The sequence below is a fragment of the Hemibagrus wyckioides genome, linkage group LG04, assembly GCF_019097595.1.
Source record: "Hemibagrus wyckioides isolate EC202008001 linkage group LG04, SWU_Hwy_1.0, whole genome shotgun sequence".
Classification (NCBI taxonomy): domain Eukaryota; kingdom Metazoa; phylum Chordata; class Actinopteri; order Siluriformes; family Bagridae; genus Hemibagrus; species Hemibagrus wyckioides.
In genome coordinates, this window is record NC_080713.1 from 20,631,810 (window position 1) to 20,653,406 (window position 21,597).

Here is a 21,597-nt window from a genome sequence, read left to right on the forward strand (position 1 = left end):
TGTGGGCAGATACTGTAGAGAAGTGGTGTTCATTATAACAGCCACACATTTTAATAACTGATGTATTATTCATTAAGGTTTAGCCAGAGTGTCATACTTTAGTCGGAATTTTGACAGGAGCTAAAAACGACGGGGTTTGGAGATTAAAAATGAACCTTGTTTACTGGCTTGACGTAAATGCTTTCAAAATATCTGCCATTTTAGGCAAAATTCTCAACTGATTTTTGCATGTCTGTGCTTGCACTCTCTCATTGGATTTTTATAAGTTGTAATAACTGTTCATAATTTTTAAAATAGTAATAACTGCTCAGATACAGTATGGGAAATATAATTCTGAATAATTAAATAATAAAACATTGTTTTTTTCACCAAATGTTTGACAAAATATGTCTACAATATTGCTAGCAAATTCATTTATTCACCTTATCGATGACTGAAGCGACCTAAACACAAGGGAGCACACCCAAAGTACTTTATTAAAGCACCTTTGGCTTGTAATATAACACTCAAGTACTGTAAATCTTGATTTGGCAATTTTATTTCACTCTTCCATGCAAAAATGGTCTAGATCTATCAGATTATGAGGGGATCTTTCCTGCACAGGTCTCTGTAAGGCAGTCCACAGGTTTTTAATAGGATTTAGATCTGAGCTCTCTTGAGTCAACACCAAAAAGCTGAATTTCCTTCTTCTTTTTTTGACTTGGAAGGTAAAATCTTTCTTCATCTTCAGCTGTCCAGAGGTATGGTGCCAAAACAGATTGGTATTCTGAGCTATCCATGTTTCCTTCTATCTAGATTAAAGCCCCATTCTCAGCTAAAGAGAAACAACCCAATAGCATGATTCTGCCACCACCATGTTTCACTGTGGGTATGGATATATTGTGTGATAAATCGTTTTGTTTTTGCACCAAACATATCGTTTAGACATATGTCTAGTTATACCTTGGTTTCATCAGACCATAACATATTTTGCCACATGGGGTGGGGGTCATTTAGGTGGGCTTGGTTGTTTTTTTCCCTGAGAATTTTTTTAATAGCACCAGGGAATTTTGTCAAATTAGTCACATGTTGTTGCATTTAGGAGGCAAAGGGGAAGGCCAAAGAGGAGATGTATGGATGTAATAAATGAGGATATGAAGCTAGTGGGTGCAAGTGTTGAGGATGCAGAAGATAGGGATAGGTGGAGAGAGATGATTCGCTGTGGTGACCCCTGAAGGGAAAAGCCGAAAGAAGAAGAAGAAGAGTCAAATGTTTTTGCATTTGACCAGTTTTATACATGAGGTTGTATGTTATACACATGTACTGTGGTTGTTGTTTTCCCAACCTTGTTAGACAGTACAGGAAGTGGCCCAGTGATGTTATTATCTTCAGAGGAATCATCACCAAAATCTCACCAAAAGGTGCCAGTGATTCTGAGTTTGACTTGGATGTTCAGATGTCTTTATGAGCATACATACACTGATGAAGCTCTACAGAGGCATATGAGGCATCGGGAACTATTTTTTTACAGAAATTTGGTGCTTCATTACGCTCAGAATATCCTGTAATAAAAAATCAATAAGATGTCTAACACAACAAATTAAATACTAAGAAAATCGAATCATACATAACGATAAAAATGTGCTTATACTAAGCTTGCTCTTATAAATAATATGAGAAGAGTTGATTTAACTGAATATCATATAAAGATAATACATGTAATAATAATACTCAAGCTATACTTTCTTCCGAGTTACTACTTGGGCGACTCCTAAGATGAGCAGCAACAAGAAGAAGTTTTTACCTTTGACAGTAAAAAGTGTGGCTTTCCTTTGTTACATCTTCTCACGTCTTTTCACTTTTAATTGAGTAGGACTTTCTCTATACTTTCACTTATGCATAATTTCTCAGTAATTTTCCTCTTCTGCTAGTAGTTGATTCTGCCTCTGCCAACGTCAGCACATTTATAGATCGCGTGACTCATTGCCTGTTTTCTGGTTTTGATTATTGCCTTGCCCTTTTGGTTTGTCTGCTCTGGTTTACTCAATAAATTGAATCCTGTGCTTTTATTTATTCAGGAATTATTTATTTGGAATTTAGGAATAGAGCTCTGAGAGAGCATATACTACATGGTGCAGCGTGGCTGGCTGCATGAGAGAAAAGCCAACTCTGTTTGAAAAAAAAGAAAAAAAAGTGGTATTTGTGTGAGGACTTCTGATTAATCCAGGGAGCAGGCGAAGGGCTCAGCAGAAAGCGGGCTGATAAAAGCAGGAAGCCGTCGCCCGTTGACCTCACCATTGGGTGCTGGTGCAAGTAGAATAAACAGGCAGTTGTCCACTTCATTTATGCCTGGCTTTGGGGATATGGGCAGAGACAGGTGATGCTCGTGTCCAAATCCTGCACCTCCTTTCTGCTTGACTGGATAATAATTTACTGGGCATTGGAGAGCCGGCATGCTGGCCTGCACACAGGAAAACCGCCCATCGTATTTTCACTCTCTCTCGCTCTTTTCCTCAAATCCCTCTGTAGTTGTGTGTTAGAGAGATAACACCTGTCTCCTTCTTGCCCTTCACATAAATTGCAATGTCAAGCTGCAAATGTGTTCTGTAAATGTGCATCATGGTAGGAATACCAGTATTATGAGTTTTGCTTCTGAAGCAGCTCTGCATTTTTGGCCTGAATATAATAGTTTTACAAAAATCTTTAAAAGACTTCACATTTATCACATTGCTTTTGACTTCTCCAATCTGATTGGTCAGAACGTGTTGATTCATTTTATATAATAGTGGTTTCAATTATAAACCAGAAGTTTATAAGTAGATTATTAAGTTCTTTACATCTGAGTAATTCATAGGGACTGTGGTGGATAATCTAAAGGTCCAGTTCACTTCAAGATGCATCACACCACCTCATCATAGATTATTATTATTATAACATCACAGTGTCATGCTTTCTTTTTTTTTTTTTAAAGTCGTAATTACCTTCATTTTTGTACCCTCATCATACCTTCATCATTATTCCTGTCCTGCTCCAGATAACCAGCTTAGACCTTTGCGTGAGGTTTCCTGTGGTCAGATCACAAGCAGCAGAGTTAATAATTCAGTGCCAAGGCCAGCTGTAAGACCTGTAATGCACTCTCCAGGAGGTCCTCCGAAGCCTGAGCAGTTAGTCATGGCTACATGAGCTCTACCAAGATGTTTAGAGGAACTTTTATAGTGAGGGATGACAACACACTAGAGACTCGAGGAATAAAAACGTAATTGCTTTTTTTGCAGAGCATTTATGGTACATACAGACTTAATTTGTTTTGTCAAGTGCACAAAATTACGCATTCTTGTTGTTCAGAGCTTCTTTTAACAGGCATTTTGATGCGCAGTTACAGGACCTCCCACTGAGTGCAAGCCCAAACAGCATCGTTAAGTTTTCAAACATCTCCAAAAAGGGAGTTTAGGGGGTTTAAATTTTTTTTGTTAATGTTTGTCAGAAATGTTACGACTGGAGTGTTGCATGTCATTAGTTTATACTATATACAGTATCAAAGATTTTCATGTAAAAATTAGTGTTTGAGGAATTAATGTGTCATGTCTTTTTTTTTGTTATTATTATTATTATATTTGCTTTTGGCAGCAGAAAACCCAGCATATCTGGGAGGATGTACCAAATAATTTGCTGTTGTTTTCTCATAAAAGGTTGGAATGGATAGTATTAACAGGCAGTGAGAGAGCAGTTCTCCTGTCAGGAGGTCTACACACCGAGATCTGAGCCTTGCTTTGAGGCCTCTCTGCTGTTGCATCTGCCACATAAAGGCAGATAAATAATACCTTTTGAGAGAATATGGTTGTTCCTGCAGCATGAAGCTCCTTCCAAAGCCCCAGCGACTCTTTCACCACATTTCATTGGGGGATTATTTTTATCTGGCCAGTCCCATAAAAGATATCCCCCAAGTATCATTATCTCTCTCATTTTTTTTCCGACCCTTTCTTTTCTCTCACTTTTCTTTGTCTGATTTTCTTTTATACGCTCTCTTTGTTGCCTTTAAAACTATTTATATCTATACACATCACACAGTTTGTTTTATCTTGTATGTAAAAAGTTTCAAATTAATTTTGCCTCCCTTCTTCATTTCATGTGCCAAAAAGAGAATCCGCATATCAACTGATAACATCAAGGATATAATTTGAGGTAGAAAAAAAAGTTAATACAAAAGTATTGTGCTAGCGAAATAATTCAATAAACTTGATGCATATTTTAGAGACAATGGACATAATTGAAGCTTTTAAATTGCTGTCAGTCAATATCAGGAAAAAAAAAATATATATATATATATACAGCATTTTGCATAATTATTCCACCCCTTGAATATTTCCACAGTTTGTAGCGCTGCAACCTGGAAATGAAATGGACTATCATGAATCTTCACAAATTATACGATTATATGGAAGTGTAGGGAAAAGCAGTATATTTCGCAATATTTTTAAAATAAGAACAATTTAGATTGCACAAATATTCCCCATTACCACTGATTCTGTAAGCCACCATATCTGTCTTAAATTAGTCCTGATGTGAGCAGCTATCATTAGATGTTGCAGGACAACGACAATCACCTGGATACTCCATGAAGAAGGTAAGAAGAGAAAAAAATAGCCATAGTTTGGTTTCAACTGCTGCACCACTGCCAGAAACCCACCAATGCTCATGATACTTAGTATACCATCCTTATAGTGAAGAACGGTTGTGGTAGCATCATGTTATGGATATTTTCATCAACAGGGACTGAGAAACTCGTCAGGGTTGAGGACAAGATGGATAAAGTCATATACAGGTCAATGTAAGAAGAAAACCTGTTTCAATTGTAAAGAGACAGGGTAAATTTTCACCTTCCAACAGAACAAAGACCCTTTGTGTATTACCACAGCTACACTGGAGTGGTTCAACCCAAAGACCTGAATGTGTTTGAATAGCTGAGTTAAAACCCAGACATCAATCCAACTGAGATTCCACCAAGTTTCCTGAGACGAATTGAAAGATATCAGGATCCAGATGTTCAAAGCTGATTGAAACATATGCCAGAAGCAATATGAGACATATGCCAGACTTACAGCTTTACTTGAAACTAAAGGTTGTTATGTATATCAAGAAATGACCCATGGGGTCTGCTTTTTTGATGAACCTTTCCCTGTTGGAATGTGATAATTCCACCTTCAAATGTTCGACATATTGTTTAAATCTTTTAAAAGCTGATTTTTGATTCTGTCAAAAGTTTGCCAGAAAATGTATTGTTTTGCCAGAGTTAATTAAAACACTGCAGTATGTAAGAACACAGGCAACGTCTGACATTATATACTTGAAAGAAGAAGTGGTGTTAATAGTCATGCAGTTTTGGTCAGGAGTAGAATATCCGTACACCATCAATTAATTTTCTAAAGTTAAACAAGCATATTTATGCTTAAGGTTAATTGAAGGAGGGATAGAAGCAAATCCTAACACAATTTAAACTGCAGTGATTTGCTTTGAAAAGTCTAGACGCACCTAATCATAGAGGAATATTCAAAACTATGGTTCGGTAACTCTACCTTAAAAATAAAAGATACATTGAAATGATTTGCGATGTATTCATTCATGAAGGTACGATTAAAGATAAATAGAAGAAAGAAAAACAAATATGTGTAATCGTATGAGCGTTTGAAGGACATTGTGCTATATAAACTGACCAGATCAACAGACTGAGCATTACACAAAAAGTAAATAAATACCAATGTTACTCTGTTCATATTCAATATCAGTAGTCATAGTTCACAATGTCTTACAGATATGAATCCATTTTCCCAGTCTGTGTAGACCTAATGCTCTGCTCCTGCTCAGTGAAATTGCTGCTTTTAGAAACAGACGTACACAGCTAGTGAGACTTTAGCACCATTTCCGTTCTGACCCACAGTGTAATTCTTGCAGATGGTAAGTCTGAAAATCTGGCCTTTTGGGTACATTCACTTCTACAGAAGTGTTATTGCCTGTACAGTTGAAAAGGTTAATGAAGACACTTGGTATTTTTGGTATCTTCACTGTAACTTTAATTCACAAAACCAAATAAGCGAGGAAACTGTAATGAAAAGTCTGATGTAGATGAAATTGCAAATGTTAATGTATTATTTGTTTGTTTGTTTCAACTCCATTTCCTCTCAGTTTGATCATTAACATTTCCCACTCACTGACCCTCTATTCCATCACATGGGGAAGATGAATGCCACTTCCTTTGAGACACATCAAGTCAACCTCCATGTCTTATCATACTGCAGCTGAACACATTCGGAGGAAAGTACGTTCTGCACATACATCAGCTCACAGTCCCCTGCAATTGGTTAGTGTCACTGTGACTGACAGACTAGAGAGTAATGTTTCTTCTTCCACCCAGAGTGCATGGCTGTTTTGCTCTCTCCTGAACTCCCAGCCACTGATGTCTGTCTGTCTCTTGATTTCCTAATTATTGGGTGAATGTTTATTTGTTGCATGACTCTGGAGCCCAACTGTTCAGTCATTTATTGAAAAGCTATCTGATGCCTTTGGCCATTTGGGCACTTTGTCACAGTGCCAAAAGACTGACAAAACATCATGTCCCAGTGAAATAATTCATATATTTTCACTTTTTTTTTTCTCATTTTCTCTTGGTTTGGTTATGTCTGCTTTCCAAAGCTTACCAAACTATCCCTGAATGTAAAAAAGACCTTTTTACAGTTCTTACAGTAGCAAAAAGTCTCCTACTGCAATATTTTCTGTCTTTATTGATCATCTTTCTGTATATCATACAAACATCAATAGAAATTCTCCATCTCTTTGCTACGTCTGTGAAACACTTTGTATCGTGCAACAATAGCAGCATGCCCCCTTCAAATGTGGGATGAAATTCAGCATAAAAAAACACACATTTTAGGTTCCTGGATAATTCTGGACAACTTTACTGAGTTTTGCGACAAAGAACCTGAATTGTTAACTTCTTGTTTGTCATGGAAATTTTTTTTCTTTGGCCCTCTGTCTGAGGTGATGTCTGCAAGCTGTTATTGCTGATTGTTAAGTTTATAACATGAAGATGTTGATGGATCAAAAATAAAAAATAATTATTGTAATAATGGAAACTATGCATGAGTGTATGTCTACATATAATTACCAACATTTTGGAATCTGTAATATATGGAAGTACTCTTGTAACCTCTAACTTCAACGATTTGGAGAATTTGGGGTATTTTGGCAGCCAGGCGATGTCACAGCACCAGCATGCGTGGCTAAAATGAACAGTTCCTTAGGTTAAATGCCTTAGTAGTGATAAGCACCTTATGTCTTCTCTCGCTTTCTTGGCTTATTTAACAGAACTATAAAAACATTGTGTCCCTGCACAGCCTGCCAGGTCTTCCACCCTGGAGTAGAAGATCTCCTGTAATAAACTCTATAAGCTGCCATAATAAACTATATAATAAAGTCATACCATTATACCATTTTTCCCCTCTAACCATCTTACCTTAATTTTATCAGTGTTGCCTTTTTGACTTTTATAAGCCTTTTAACTTTAATATAAATGCAAAGTGTATTAAAGAAACTATTGCATCACACACAATGAAAACACAAGATCTATGTATTCATCAAACATCACCAGCTGAAAACTAAATTTCCAATCTCATTCACTGACAAGTGCCTCTTGGAAGAACCATTTAAATAAGAGTGCTGCATTATCAGACTGTTGCTAGCATGTGTATTCAATAACTACTCATTTTTCTACCACTGACTTCAACAGGGCCAGCATATTGACATTTTGACACTCGTTTGCTTGTCGATTAGATTTTAAGATAACTCTATATCTATAATAATATATATAGATAATTTTGTTAGGCCTAACATGCTTGTTCTATCTATGCCTACATCTACACCTTATTATAAACAGTGTTTTATAAAGCCTAGCTTATTAAGCAGTGAAAATAATAGAGTTAATCAAAGGCAGTCATGTGTCTGTAAAACAATCTGTAAAATTTAGAAACCAGAAAATTAATGGCAACTGCAAAGTGAAGCAACATCCAATGAAGATCCCGAGCTCTTGTAAGTAAACTCTTAAAGATTCTTTAAATGAGATACATAAAATTGAGAAAAATATTGTAATTAAATCTCTGGTGCCTTCCTATGACTTAATCAGCCAAGTCCTCCCAATTTTTCTAAAAGAAATAACCATCTTTTTTCAGTCTGCATAGTAGAAGGAATTACACAAAGGAAAAGTTTGCATCTGTTCCATTTATTGCAGATGGATGTATTTTTTTTTTTTTTTCAAAAGTATTAAATTTACTACATCTGTGTTTCTCAGAATTTCATATGGAATCCCAGAAGCAGTAACCATTCTGTTCTGTGGCTTTTTTTTTTCTGAGGCCAGCAAAGGCACAATAGTAATGGCATATTGCAGCCCAGAAAAATACCTCTTTACAGCTCTTTCAAATACCTATGGGCTGAAAATGGGCCTTGTTAGGGAAACGTTGATTGTCAGCATGTGGAAAATGTTTTTATATAACTTTTAAGAAATCATGGGTGAAATCCAAAAGCTTTCAGGGTTTTGAATATACTGTATATGTGTGATCAATTCTGTCAAGAAGGATGTGGTAACTTAGTGGTTAAGGTTAAGGTGGACTACCACTTGGAAGGTTGGGATTTTGAATCCCAGGTTCACCAAGCTACCACTGCTGGGCCCCGGAGCAAGGTCCTTAACCCTCAATTGCTCAGTTGTATAAAATGAGATAGACTGTAAGCCGGTCTGGATAAGAGCGTCTGCCAAATGCTGTACATGTAAATCAAGGGCTTTTTTGCTGATCTAAAGATTGAAAGATGATGCCAAATGAGTGATTTTTGGCACTTTGACCAAAAACAAATCATCAAAAATGGTCATTTAGTTTGTTTACATGGATCACAAGTTTGGTTTTCATGGTCTTTGGGTGATGCTTATTCCCTTAGGCTGTTGGTCAAAGCTTTAATCAACACAGAGCAGAATTAAAAGATTCCAGTTTTTAACTTTAAACATCCAATGCCTCTCTTTTGATACTAACTTCAAAATAATTATCGTTATTGCCCTTATGTTTTTCCCTTTTGAAATATAATGAAAGCGCCTCTTGATCAGCGCACTGTAAAAACCTCATACTAGTCCTGGCCAATCAAATGCCAGAATCCTTTGTTGGAATGTTGTTGAAAGGCCATCAAATCAAGGCAACTTGCCATTGTTCTGTTTCTGGCTAGCATGGACTTTCTTTCTCAGATCAGTGTGACAGGTTGCAGAGTAACTCATCATCTAACAATACTATAGCAAGCCTTTGGGTAATAAAGTTTAAACCACAGAATCTGTCAGAATCCATCCCATTTATTTTAGTATTTGCTGACATGTGCTGACAAAGAGCAACGGTAATCAAATCAGTGTTTTAAATCTATAGAATTCCAAGGCTACTACAGGATACCATGGGAATAAACTGAAGACAAAAAAGAAACTCATAGATGCTGCCACAGAGAGACAGACAGAGAGAGAGAGAGAGAGAGAGAGAGAGAGCCTTCTACATTCATGTATACCAATTTTACTCTTGGGTGATTTTAATATCCACGTCTGTTGTCCCTAAACTTCAGGTTAATGAATTCAACTTTTGGATTCATTTAATTTTGTTCAGCATATTAATAATCTCACCCATATGCAGGAAACATACACTTGATCCTGTGTTCACCACTAGAGAAATAGAAAAAAAAAAGTATTTATTTATTTATTTATTTTATTTTATTTTATTTTATTTTATTTTATTTTATTTTTTCACTTTTATTTACATTTTTGCTCTGATGTATATTAGGTGCACTGAATCATTTATTTACAATTTTGGACCTGTTTGTGTAAATGATTTAGCCACCTTATTTTATTCCTCATATCCGACCATTCTTGATTCTGTTGCTCCAATGAGATTTAGATGATCCATATCCAAGGTCCAGACATGGTTTAGTAAGGCCAGGCAGACTATTAGGCAAGCTTGAGCAAGTGGAAAAAATGATCTCAAGTAATCCATGATATTTTTAACACCTGCTTAGCTAACTATCATTCAGATATCAAATCCCCAAGAGAGATTTTCAAATATTAGCTCTAAAATTGTCCTTGAAATCTTTTTTTTTTTTTTTAACTATTAATATGCGAACCTTCTGTTGGTTTTAGACATCATGTGTCCTCTGATTTCTGAGATTTTTAAAGCACATTACATCTTGTCTTCTACCTTTGGCCCTGGATTTTTCATTTTATCAACCTTGCTGACATTTTAATCACTTTGCAGCTGTTTCACATTCCCTGATCTAGAACTGAGTACAAAGCTGCTGACCTCCTTTCTTAATGTCATTTCCTTACAGCTATTAAAAGACACATTTTATGCAACAGGCTCTTCTTATCCATCTGTTCTGAGTACCTCTCTTTGACCTGGTATGTTTCTTTTAGGTGAAAATGCTTCATAGAACCATAATATTGACAATAGGAGTAGCTATTAACCAATATTCGCCTATTATAATTAGCCAATAAGTATTGACAATAATTAAACATTGATCTAAATATCAATCTAGCAAATGTTATCTACATTTTCCAGTTTAAAATTTGAAGTAAAATCATATTTTTCAGTGTGTTTTTAGCCAAACACAGTACAGAATGGCTTCTTTCCTGATCTATTTCCTGTTGCTGATTGCTGGTGAAAATTGTGCGATTCTCATACTATTTGATCTTAGGCCAACCTTTGACACTATGAATCTTAATTTATTTATTGATCATCAGGAGCAGTGGGCCCTTAACAACTTTAATAACTTAAGTATATGACATAATCAGGCAATATCAGTAACGTCCTCCCCTCTCTTTTTGCATAACTTGCGGGATCCCACAAGGTCCTACCTTAGGACTTATTTGAATTTCTTGGTATAGGCTTCTAGTACAGTAAATTATCTGGAGGCATATAGTTACAGTTTCTGAGGAAGCAGGATGCAAACATGAGGTTAGCAGTATTATGTTCAAAACAGGCAGAAATCAAATAAACAAGAGCAAGGAAGGCCTCATATCACTGCTCTACTGGCAGACAACCAAATGTACTATTCTCAATGACACCATGACCATCAGTGGCCAGATGTCAAAAGAACAAAATTGTTTGTTTCCTCTGTGTGAGAAGAATAGCAAGTTCTGTCTCCCCTGTCAGTCAGAATGACATTAGCCAATTGTGACATCTATGTATGCAGATATATGCAGAACAGGGTAGATAACACTTTCCTCAAAGTGTGTTATTCTGCCCGGTCCTGCAGCGTGAACAGCAGTTTGAAAAGGTGTGAAGATTAAGTTCATCTATATGGGAGGAAAAACATTTTTGCCATCCCCAGTTGGTAAGTTGATAGAAAACAAATGGTAACAAGCAGAAAGACAATCAGGAAGTAGTACTCAATTTAAATGAACGGCAAAATCTCAATGAACTAAACAGAAGGAGTCCAGTGAATGTAAACAGGAAAACAGGAGCATTTTAGTTCACGTGAGTGTGATCATAGAAGATTGGGATCAGATTGAATTGGGATCAGGACTGGGCTTTTTGAGGCCTATCATCAATCATCTTGTCGATATTAAGAGTTGTAAGACGCTCAGTTTCCACAAACACAAGGGCGAACTTTTTTATTCCCACTGATCATGCTGTTGGTCTTTTCTAAATAATCTTGTGACCATCAAACTATCACCATAATTTTAGAAAGCATATAAAAAGCTTTGGCATCTTTGACTCAGACCATAGATTCGACAGATAAATAAGCTCAAATGCTATTTTTAAACCACTACTAAGCTCGTTTTTTATGACTTGGAGAAAGGAATTTTTTTTCTACCATGTTGAATGCAATTCACTGTACATTGATATTAATCAGTCCTTATTGGTCTGTTTACAGTTAGTGCAGAATATCGCTGCCGTGGTTGCTCAACAGAGAAAGATCAATTCATTATACCACTTCACTGGTTCCAGGTCCATTATAGGGTTCAGTTTAAAGTGCATTTATTTGTATAAGCTCTTAATGGATTATAGTCATGAGATCTACTCATGCTTTCAATTATTCAAAGATGTTTAAGATCTTCCTCTCAGAGACTATTGGATCGGCAAGGGCAAGGATAAAAGAACAGCCTACCAATCACTAAGTGACAATCATCTCTTTTATCCAGTTTTAACTGTGTTAAATCTTAACACACTTGCATTTTTTTTCTCAGACCAATAAGGGAGAATTTTCTTCCATAGTACATTTGTGTATTGTTGGTTTTACATTTCTTATTATTTTTAATGTATCTCTTTGTTTTATTCTATGCACATCACTTTAGTCAGTGTAGTTTGTTTTAAATGTGTTTTTGTAACTAAATGGTTATGGTATCGATTCAGTGTTTTGTTCTGGTAATTGGAAATTGATTTCAATGAATGATGATGCAAAATGATACCAGATTACATCCAAAATCACGTGTAAACTATACAAATATTTAGTCGATACTTTTCTTATCTGTACAAGCAAAGTGCTGTGACAGAAAGAGAAGGAAAAAAAAAGATTACACCCTTTTCATCCCTGATTTACAGGGTGATATGCAGATGTGCTGATAAACATGGTGTAAAAGTGTTAATTTCCACTCTGACAGCCAGTGATGTTTGCTGCCTGTAATTTTCACTGTCTATGTTTTTTGCAATTTTTCACTCTGCATTTATTCATTTGGTCAATCTGGATTTAATCATTTCCAAATTAAGCCATGCTTGTATTCGTTATTGTCTGTTTGTAAATTGTCAATTTGATTCTAATAGAAATGGCTTGAATTAAGGAATAGAAGACTTTAGTGAATTAGCCCGGATTGGCTCAGATATTCCATCGATAGCTCTGATTGCTCTGATCTGTTGTAGCATTAAAACAGCTGGCAGGTGATGTGAATTAATAATAATTACTAAACATTAATTATTGTGTTACACAGAGCTGGGATATATTTGTCAAGGGCTCAATTGGGATGGCCAGGTCAGAGCATCTCCAGAACAGTAGGTCTTGTAGGGTGTTACCAAAAGTAGTCCAGGAAAGGACAATTGGTGCATCGTTAATAGAGACATGGGCACCCAAGGCTCACTGATGTGTGTGAGAAGTGAAGGCTAGCCTGTGTGGTACGATTCCACAGAAGAGCTACTGTATCACAAATTGCTAAAATATTAATGCTGGCTCTGATAGAAAGATGTCAGAACACACAGTGCATCACAGTTTGCAGTGTAGCTCCATAGCTGAAGGCCGGTCAGAGTGCTCATGCTGACCCCTGGACACTGAAGGAAAAGCACCTACAGTGGGCAGGTGAGCATCAGAGCCAGAGCACTGGAAGCAGGTGACCTGGTCTGATGAATCACTATCACGTTTTCTTTTAAATTATGTTTATAGCCGTGTGTGTGTGTATACTTAGCTTAGCTGAAGAAAATAAGGACATACTATAGGAAGAAGGCTAGCTGGTTAAGGCATTGTGAGACTGTGGGCAATTACTGTCTCATGACATTAAAACAACCTCCACAACGATATTGTGTAGGTCCCCCTTGTTCCACCAAAATAGCTCTGACCCACATTAGAGTTTTGTGTCCAGCACATCCCACAAATGCTCAATCAAATTTGGTTTGGCCAAATTTGAAGACCAAGTCAAACCATTCTTGAGCAGTTTTTGCAGTGTGGCAGGTCACAGTTGCAAAATAAAATATCTCAATTGCATGATATAAACTTGCAACTGCAGGATAAAAAGTTGTAATTGCGTGATATAATCTCACAACTGCAGGATAACGAGTTGCAATTGCATGATGCAAACTCGCAACTACAGCAGAAAAAGTTCCAACTGCTTGATATTATCTGGCAACTACAAGATACAAGTCAAAATTACATATGCACATATATTCCACTGTCTAGCACAGTTGCATGCTGTAAACCCGGTGCAACAAAAGAAAACATTTATGGGGTCAAATATGCTCATATTTAATGTAAACACTTTTGTTATAATAGTAGGACAACACAAAACATTAGAAGCATAGAATATGAGGCTCTGAATTTTATATAATGTACCTGAATGGACTCTTGAGTCATGAATTATTTTATATAATGTAAGCTCTCTGAGAGGCTGTAGAGTGTGCAGTGCTAAAATGGGCTCATGTTTGTGAAGCATGTCAGAGTAGCACTTATGATCTCAGATCATAGCTCCCTTTTCCCCCTTATTCCAGTTTCAGTCACTGAGATGTCAAAGGATTGGAGAGCCGAAAAAACAGACCTGTGTGAAGAAAAGTCATTATCTTGCAGGACTCGTGCCTAATGATTCACCAAAACAAAGATAATAGGCAGACCCAAATTTAGGAGCAGTATCTGTTCTGTAAGAAAACAAGCCTGATTCATATCTGAAAATGAGGGGTAGGAGAAAGAAAAAAAAAGCTGAAAAATAGGAAAAGAGTGATGGATCGAGTGTGACGATGTGGCCTATAGTGAGAGCAACAGTAACTGTGCCAGTAAGATTGTAAATGCAGATTGAAAAGGCTGGAGAGACAGATAGCAAAACGGCGTGTTGGCTTTAACGGGCCAGTGAAGTGTCGCTGCTGGGTCTTCATGCTCCAGTGTGAAATGCAAATTGCTGTGTCTCTTGTACCTCTGTTTATGAGCGCAGAGCCCAGCTTAGAGCATGTAGTGTAAAAACACTGCATGACCTTGCTAGTCCTTCAGGTCAGTCATGCCTTGAAATGGAACACTAATGTGAGCACGGTTTTGTGGCAGCGCACCTTAAACCGTCTGTATCTCCCCATCTCTCCGTCTCCCTCTCATCCTATCAACACCTGTGGATGCACTCTGAGAACACAACCAGTGCAAAACACACTTGACAGGAATTTAAACACTCTTTAGATGGGTGTCAAGAGGGTGAGAGAGCAAAACCGAGTGCTGTAGGAATAACATAGGATGGTGGGTAGACACCTGCAGCCTGAGAGGGAGGGGCAAATCATCAGCCATATCAAAAGAAGTGTGATGTGAGAACAACTGATGCGCATACAAAAGCTTTATAGATCCCAGCATCCCTCAAAGCTGAGATGACTACACGGTTGATGGAAAAGGGGAATGCTACAATAGGAAAATAATCAAGACATGGTGGTGTGATGCTGTTAATCCGGTTAAATCCCTGAGGGTGATTATTTTCCTGTTGCAGAATGTATAATCACATTGGGGGGGTAGCTTGGTGGGTAGGGTATTAGACCACTGTTCAGAAGGTTGTGAATTTGAATCCCCTGACCACCAAGCTTCTGCTGCTGCTGGGCCCCTGAGCAAGGCCCTTAACGCTCAGTTGCATAGAATGAGCTAAAAACGTAAGTCACCCTGGATAAGGATGACAGAAATGTATCACAATTTTTAATTCATGATGAGTGACACATTATATATATTGTACTTGCTTCTTCACCAGCCACTTTTCTCTCTCTCAGTTGAAGATAATAAATCTAAAATTTCTCATGTTACCAAGAAACAGGACATTTTTTGTCCTAAATTCGTTCCCTTGTCAGGAATATTCACAAACCGTTAAAAACACTGACATTGGAGACTCCTTCTATAAATGATAAATAAACATCTCCTTAGATAATGCTTCACTATGTCAATAATCCAAATCCATTTTGCTTTGTTAAATAACACCACACTTTTATTTATCTTTTAAAATCAGACTTTGATCATGGAAAGTATCTGCTATATATAAAAGTCCTTTTGTTACTACAGAAAAATGATAAATTAATGTATATAATAATAGGTAAATGTTACATAACTATAAACCTGTGATTTAAACTGAGGCCAGGACTATAGTCAGAGCTGCCATTATAAGCAAGTAATCAACATCTGACCAATCATGCATGTATACAATAGTGCTGTGGTAAAAAATAAATATAGATCTTTTGAAAATGAACACTGAAAAGAGCAAATATGCAGACAGTTATCTGATGTGACTATGTGTTTTACTAACAAGCCTCACTACGGAGACGGAGGGAACATAATGATACATGATCACTGTGATTATGTGTGAGGTGTGACGTTTAAAGTGTAATTTGCTACGATGTTTGTGCAAGCAAGGGTATTTTGTAGTATGAATAGGCATGCTGAGATGTTTGTGTGTGTGTGTGTGTGTGTGTTGTTGGATATGTTTAGATATCTAGTTAGGAACCAAATGTCTCCACAAGAACAGGAATATTTGAGCTTGATTTTGTCCTAGTTTGTCTTTAACTGAAGTTAAAGCTAGGGTTAGATTTATGGGCAAAACGTTAACTGGCTTAAATAATGATCACTTTAATTATTCAGCACATTCCAGCACATATCAACACTTCAGCATCTTGAAAAAAAAAGAAGAGAAAACACAGAGGGTAGAAATGAATAAATGTCTAAATCAGGCATCAGAGAAAACCTATTAATGAGGATGTGGATGTAAATTGTCACCTCTAGTCCTCGCCGACGTGTACTGTGATCTTCACAATTTTTGTCTGAGACATAATAGGTGACATTGTGCAGAGTCAGCACTCTGTCTGATGAGGATGAAAAGGGGAATGAATTCTCATAAATTCGTCCTTTTTCCCATCTGCCCGTAATAGTACGTAAATGCACCGGATAATGTATAGGCCATTAGTAATGTAACCCCTGACGCAGGGACTTGCGGTGCATCTCTGTGGTTCGGACCATTAATCATGTTCAACAGGCCCATGCCTGAGTTGGCCAGAGCCGAACGGCACAGCTGACCCCAGCCTTGGAATGATGGAGAGACAGGGAGAGACAGTGAGAGGGATGCCATGCATTATTGATGGTGATAGCAAGCTGTGGTAATGTGTTGGCATGCCTAGGAACACCCGCACGCAGGCCACTCGGCGTAATGAAGCATTCTGGATGGGCTCATAAGGTAATGCACGATGGCAAGTGCTATAATTGGTCGTTCCCGCTCAGGTGAAAAGGGTGAGGAGACTCATCATGATCGCACACAGCGCCTGTCTAAAATCTTGCCAGTTTAAAGTTTTTTAATCTCTTTTTTTTTTCAGGACTTTTTTTGCACCTTTATGGTCCTAGTCATAGAGTCTTAAAGTTTGTGAACTGCTTGGTCCAAGTCTAATAGGCATAGCCACTCACTGGTCACTATAATAGGAACACGTGGTGATGTTTATTTCTCTACTGTCTTGTTTGATTATGCCTGTGTCTCCTGTAGCCTCGAATTTCTGTTCTTGACTGACAGAAGTGATTCTTCTACATAAACACATGAGCTTCAAATTTCACTATGATCTGAGATTGCTTTTCTGCTCATGATCATAAGGAGTGACTATTTGAGTTACCAGAGCTTTCCTGTCAACTCCAACCAGTCTGGCCATTCTCCTCTGTCTTCTCTCATTACAAAGCATTTTTGCCCACAGAGATTAAACTCACTGATGTGAGTTTTTTTCTTTTCAACTCTAGATACGATTGTGCCTGAAAATCAGAAGTTTCTGAAATATTCAAACCAGCCCCAACAACCATGCCACAGTCATTAAAATCACTGAGGTTTTTCCCTCTTCTGATGATAGATGTGAACATAAACCAGGGCTCTTGTAATGTATCTACATGATTTCATGCATGCAGCTGCTTCCACATGATTGTTTGATTGGAAAATTGCATGATTTTGCTGATACACAGATACACAGGGGATGGTGAGTAGAAGTATGAGCTTGCCTATTGCACACTTTACATCAGTACAAATAAAAAATAAAGTACATCGGATAACACTTCAGAAGGACACTTTAAGCACTTTGATGCAATCTACAAACACACTGAAGTGCTTTGAAGGCTGTTCTTGATATCTAGCATCACACTGGCCTGAAGTATTGCATCCAGTGTGTGAGTTTGCATGTATAAATCAGATGAGGAGGCAGGCTGTATTTTTTGGTTGGCTTCTGTGGGCTGCCTGTGTGAGGTTGTGCTGATACTGCAGAATAAATGAATACGTGATTCAGTGTTTAGCAGGTTCAACCCACAGGCAGCGCTTCCTGAGAAAAGAAGAGCCACTTGTAGATGCACATTTCAATCTCTTCTGTCAATGCACTCTAACTCTAGATGCTGTGAACAACAGATAAATCTTTCTTGTACGAATCTGTGCTTTCCTATTTCTTGCTTCTTTTTCGAACACATCCCTATTTGGCTTCATTCAGTGTCTTCTTCTTTTGCTGTCACAGAAGTGGTTCGTAGATATTTTGGTTGATGCATATGACCTAGATTTCCTATGTGTCTCAACACCACAGCTGGATTAAGAGAAGCTTTTTGAATGCATCTAAGGCTTAACAAGCTGATATTGTAGCTCGAGACACAGCACAGTAGAGGAATGTAGCGCAGACTTGTCACAGATGTACCTGATTTAATCACAGAGGGCTGTGTTTAGAGTTTAAAATAACTATAAGTCAGGATGAAGGATTTGAGTGAGTAAAACAAAGTGTATCAGTTACGTGCAGTTCTGATCTTGGATTTATATCTGCTCAAGCAAACGCGGGTGTTGAGTCTAACGTCAGTGTCTGACAATTGGATCAATTTCACAGTTTGAATCACGCCGTCACGCTGACACTTATATTGTTAGTTGTAAATACACTCAACACAACTTTTATATTCCACTCAAGGCCAATATTCAACGCTTGTGTAACTTGGTTCAATATTTTAAACATATAAATAAATGAGTATGTTGGATCAAGTGCTGTTTTATAATTTATTGCAAGGTGGAAGGACTCACGTGGAACATGCATGCTGCAATATGCTGAAAATATGCTCCTGTTAGAAGTCTCTTTCTTTTCTTTCATGGCATCATTATATATATATATAGGTGAAAAACATTATTTTCCATCGTCAGTTCTTATTTTCTGTTCCTTTTTTCATGCTTAAAAGCAGGTAATTGTGTTTAATCGTGGTAGTCTGGCCACTGACCCTTCTACTCATTATTAACATGGCAACCCCAGAGGTGTGAACTACCCATTGGAAAATTTCATAATTAAAATTTAAATTGGCTAACTAGAAAAGCAACTTTTCCAGTGTAAATATTGAGGAAATTCTGGCTGAGAGTAAAGCCTGGCTGGTACAAAGCTATGAAGTGACACTCTGCTAAATATTAGTACAAGCTAAATAGCACCTATCTCCATTTTTTCTGCATGTAAGACCTGCTTTGCACAGCCCTAATGTGTTCTGTCATTGTATCTCTCAGCCACTCCCTCCTCCTTCATTCAGGGAGATAAGGCCTTGTAAAACAGATCTGTGGCAGTTAGGGACAAGCACTCTTGTGTCTGTAGCTCACTTCATAATGAATGCCAAGCACAGTCAACAAAAGACAATGATTACCCTCACCATAGGACAGATGCCTCCTGGTTAGCTTTAGTCCCTTGCTCCCATAGAACCATTCTTTTTCATATTTTGCACTTGTAAGTTAGGACAAGATAAATGGCACTGGCATAATTGGTGTGTAAATTACAGTCATTGGGCTTTGTCTCTGTCCATCTCTTTATTATCATTCTTGTTCGGGAGTAAAATGTGTATACGGGACAGTAAAGAAATCATTTGTATCTTAGTTTGGTCTATTGAGTTTTCTTATTGCTTTGCTTTCCTTATTGTTGCCTATTGAGGTTTGTTTGTACAGTATTATTTCTTTGGATTTTCTGTGTCCTTTTGAAATGTCTACTCAAGGCAACTTGCTGAATAGATGAAGCGTCTCGGATCAAATAAAAATTCAAGATGAAATTCAAATTTTATTTGTCAAATACAAAATCATACACAGTACAACATGTAGTGAAATGCTTTTTATGACTGTCCTTGATATAAAAACAGAGCCAATTAACACTAAGGTAAAACAATAAAAATAAGGTAAAAGAATAAAAAATAAGGCACAAATAAGATACAATAAAATAAAATAGAACATACAGGGAATATAGAGAAAATATGGTTGAAAATGCCCTCAAGTTTCTAACAGTAGTCTGAGGTCCAATATTACACTATATCATATGCAGTTCTCATTGATATTACATTTTTACTACTTGTCCCCATTGAATAACCCCTGTATATGACTAAAGGGGAACATTATTCACCTTGACTACAGTTACCAGTAGTAAAATGAGACAACAGTTCATTTTAACACTTGAACCTGCTTTCTCTCTCTCTCTCTCTCTCTCTCTCTCTCTCTCTCTCTCTCTCTCTCTCTCTCAGCTACAAGTGTCAACCACAGACATGACTGGGAGGCTAGTGGAGGGACCTGTGGATCTGGACGTGTTTGTGATTGACCAGAATGACAACAGACCCATCTTCAGGGAGACTCGCTATTCTGGAGAGGTTCTAGAGGGCTCCCCTACAGGTGTGAAGCCTTTCTCTCTTCTTTTCTTTATTTCTCTCTCTTTCGTGATGCAGGTGGGGGCTGGGGGGTGATATTATTCCCTCTACCTGCCCAAGCTTAATACTCAAGTAGCAAAGTCCAGGGATAGATTTTTGCCAAAGTAAAAGAGGCCATGAAGACTGGCTGCCATCTTAGTGTCATTTTGATAATTCCCTTTATTTCATAAAAGGGACAGAACAACCTGTTCCTGTTGTTTTTATTTGTTTACACACTCACTGGACGCTGAGGCATTAGAATTCAACCAAAGTACCACTTATTGTATTACGATGAGAACAAGCAGTAATCATAGGGGTCCAAGCACACATGACAATTACTGTGATGCCACCCTTTAGAATCTAGGGCTTAGAATATATGTCTATAGTAGGCTACTTGAAGACTAGAGGATGTAATCAAGCTCTATATATCTTATAAACCAGCACTGCTTACTTTTAAGAAAAAAGGATGAAACAATTAATTGACATTGTTATAGCAAATAGTGTAGTCAATATGCTGACATGCAATATAAAGCTTGCCATGTCTGTGTGCACAAATGTTACAACAATATAAGTAGAGAAGATCATTTTGCAATATGGGTTATGCTATTCCTTTATCCACTACACAGATTATTCTCAGGCCTGTGAGTCAACACACATTCAGAGGGAATTCAGGGCTGCATCCCGAACTGTATAAAGTACGCTAAAGACTACTGAAACAATAATTACACCAGTGGTGTAATGACAAATGCAGTATTATACTACTCTGAGGACATAATTAAATGCTGCAATTTCCTCACTATAACAGAAACATTATAATTAAGGAGGGTAATGTTATTGTACCCATAAAATTGACTTGTCACATTTACTGAGTAAGCCAGTAGATGTGAGCTAGCTGTTATGATCTAATCTGTGTAGTTGGATCTCTAAATCCTGTGATGCACTGTTGTTGTGTTCTGCTTTTGTACACACTCAAATCTTGAAGGATGAAAGTTTCTCTACATTTGTGCTGTCCTGCTCTATAGAAATGGAAACCCTCTCATGTCCTGTACGAGTATTGTGGCTTCTCTCTTGTGGCTGTCACATAAACCGTCAAATCATTGCTGTGACGTTTGTCACGCACAAAGAGTTTTATACACACAGTAGTCTCTAGTCTCACTCTCTCACTAAGCTATCATTGCTTTGTAGCGTTCGGTGTATGATGTGTGTGTTGACTGTGAATGAATG

General features: G+C 37.4%; 1 protein-coding gene across 1 annotated transcript in view; it reads left to right on the forward strand.

Annotated features, from left to right (window-relative positions):
- Window positions 1-21,597, forward strand: part of cdh13 (cadherin 13, H-cadherin (heart)) — a 344,517-nt gene that overhangs the window by 170,200 nt on the left and 152,720 nt on the right. The window contains exon 7 of the mRNA XM_058388412.1: window positions 20,215-20,359. Coding sequence (XP_058244395.1) covers window positions 20,215-20,359 — 145 coding nt within the window. The remainder of the gene's footprint in view (window positions 1-20,214; window positions 20,360-21,597) is intronic.